The 1,549-nt window shown below is 44.4% G+C and overlaps 1 protein-coding gene across 1 annotated transcript; it reads left to right on the top strand.

The window, feature by feature from the left end:
* The first annotated feature begins 234 nt into the window (after nt 1-234).
* Nucleotides 235-802, top strand: LOC128121867 (histone H2A.Z-like). The gene has a single exon (XM_052756915.1). The coding sequence runs from the start codon at nt 335-337 to the stop codon at nt 719-721; it is 387 nt and encodes a 128-aa protein (XP_052612875.1). The 5' UTR covers nt 235-334; the 3' UTR covers nt 722-802.
* Nucleotides 803-1,549: the final 747 nt, after the last annotated feature.

Here is a 1,549-nt window from a genome sequence, read left to right on the forward strand (position 1 = left end):
CTTCAAGAAGCAGAGACAAGACAGGAAGCTTGTTCAGGCTACAAACTCCACCCCCCACTCCAGCAACCCACTTGGTCCAGCGCCACCTCGCCTGATAAAAGTTCCATAATCTCCCCAAACAGCACCATCAGTTGGAGACAAAGATTCAAACACACGAGCTCATGGAGGGGAAAGTTTACATTCAAACCATAACAACTACTATAATTAATTTTTAAAAGTATAAAGACAGGCAGTTTGAATCGCGGTACGACGGAAGAGTGGGCGCCGGGATCTCGCTGTGTGTCCGCCTGGCCTTGTCTCTTCCTCTCTTGTCCGATCTGCAGCTCGGTCCTAGATGGCTGGCGGTAAGGCTGGAAAGGACTCCGGAAAGGCCAAGACAAAGGCGGTTTCCCGCTCGCAGCGAGCCGGCTTGCAGTTCCCTGTGGGCCGTATTCATCGACACCTGAAATCTAGGACAACCAGCCACGGACGTGTGGGCGCGACCGCCGCTATGTACAGCGCAGCCATCCTGGAGTACCTCACCGCAGAGGTACTAGAGTTGGCAGGAAATGCATCAAAAGACTTGAAGGTAAAGCGTATTACCCCTCGTCACTTGCAACTTGCTATTCGTGGAGATGAAGAATTGGACTCTCTGATCAAGGCTACAATTGCTGGTGGTGGTGTCATCCCAAATATCCACAAGTCTCTGATTGGGAAGAAAGGACAACAGAAGACTATCTAAGGATGCCTGGATTCCTTATTATCTCAGGACTCTAAATATTCTTAACAGCTGTCCAGTGTCAGTGATTCCAGTGGACTGTATCTCTGTGAAAAACACAATTTTTTTTTTTTTTTTTTTTTTTTTTTTTTTTTTTTTTTTTTTTTTGGTTTTTCGAGACAGGGTTTCTCTGTGTAGCTTTGCGCCTTTCCTGGAACTCACTTGGTAGTCCAGGCTGGCCTCGAACTCACAGAGATCCGCCTGCCTCTGCCTCCCGAGTGCTGGGATTAAAGGCGTGCGCCACCACCGCCCGGCGAAAAACACAATTTTGCCTTTTTGTAATTCTATTTGAGCAAGTTGGAGGCTTAATTAACCTTCCAACCAACCAAATTTCTGCATTCGAGTCTTAACCATATTTAAGTGTTACTGTGGCTTCAAAGAAGCTATTGATTCTGAAGTAGTGGGTTTTGATTGAGTTGACTGTTTTTAAAAAACTGTTTGGATTTTAATTGTGATGCAGAAGTTATAGTAACAAACATTTGGTTTTGTACAGACATTATTTCCACTCTGGTGGATAAGTTCAATAAAGGTCATATCCCAAAACTAAAAAAAAAAAAAAAAAGTATAAAGACAACTAAAGAATTATGAGGTAAGGGATTCTCTCCTTCCCAGGTCATGCGGCACTTGAAGGAAAGCAGGGATAGACAGACAGATGAGAATTCACTGGGATCAGACTGACACAGGGCTCAAACGCCAGGAATAGATGCTCAACTGTCTTACCTAAGTCAGGGTTTTTGCAAACCTAAAAAACTAGACCATAAGCATTTTGGGTTTCACAAGCCATACATTCTT

The sequence above is a fragment of the Peromyscus californicus genome, unplaced genomic scaffold (assembly GCF_007827085.1).
Source record: "Peromyscus californicus insignis strain IS unplaced genomic scaffold, ASM782708v3 Scaffold_3__1_contigs__length_106647218, whole genome shotgun sequence".
Lineage (NCBI taxonomy): Eukaryota > Metazoa > Chordata > Mammalia > Rodentia > Cricetidae > Peromyscus > Peromyscus californicus.

What these genes read in the sequence shown, in the direction of transcription:
- LOC128121867 (XM_052756915.1), top strand. Translation starts at nt 335, where the DNA reads ATGGCTGGCGGTAAGGCTGGAAAGGACTCCGGAAAGGCCAAGACAAAG.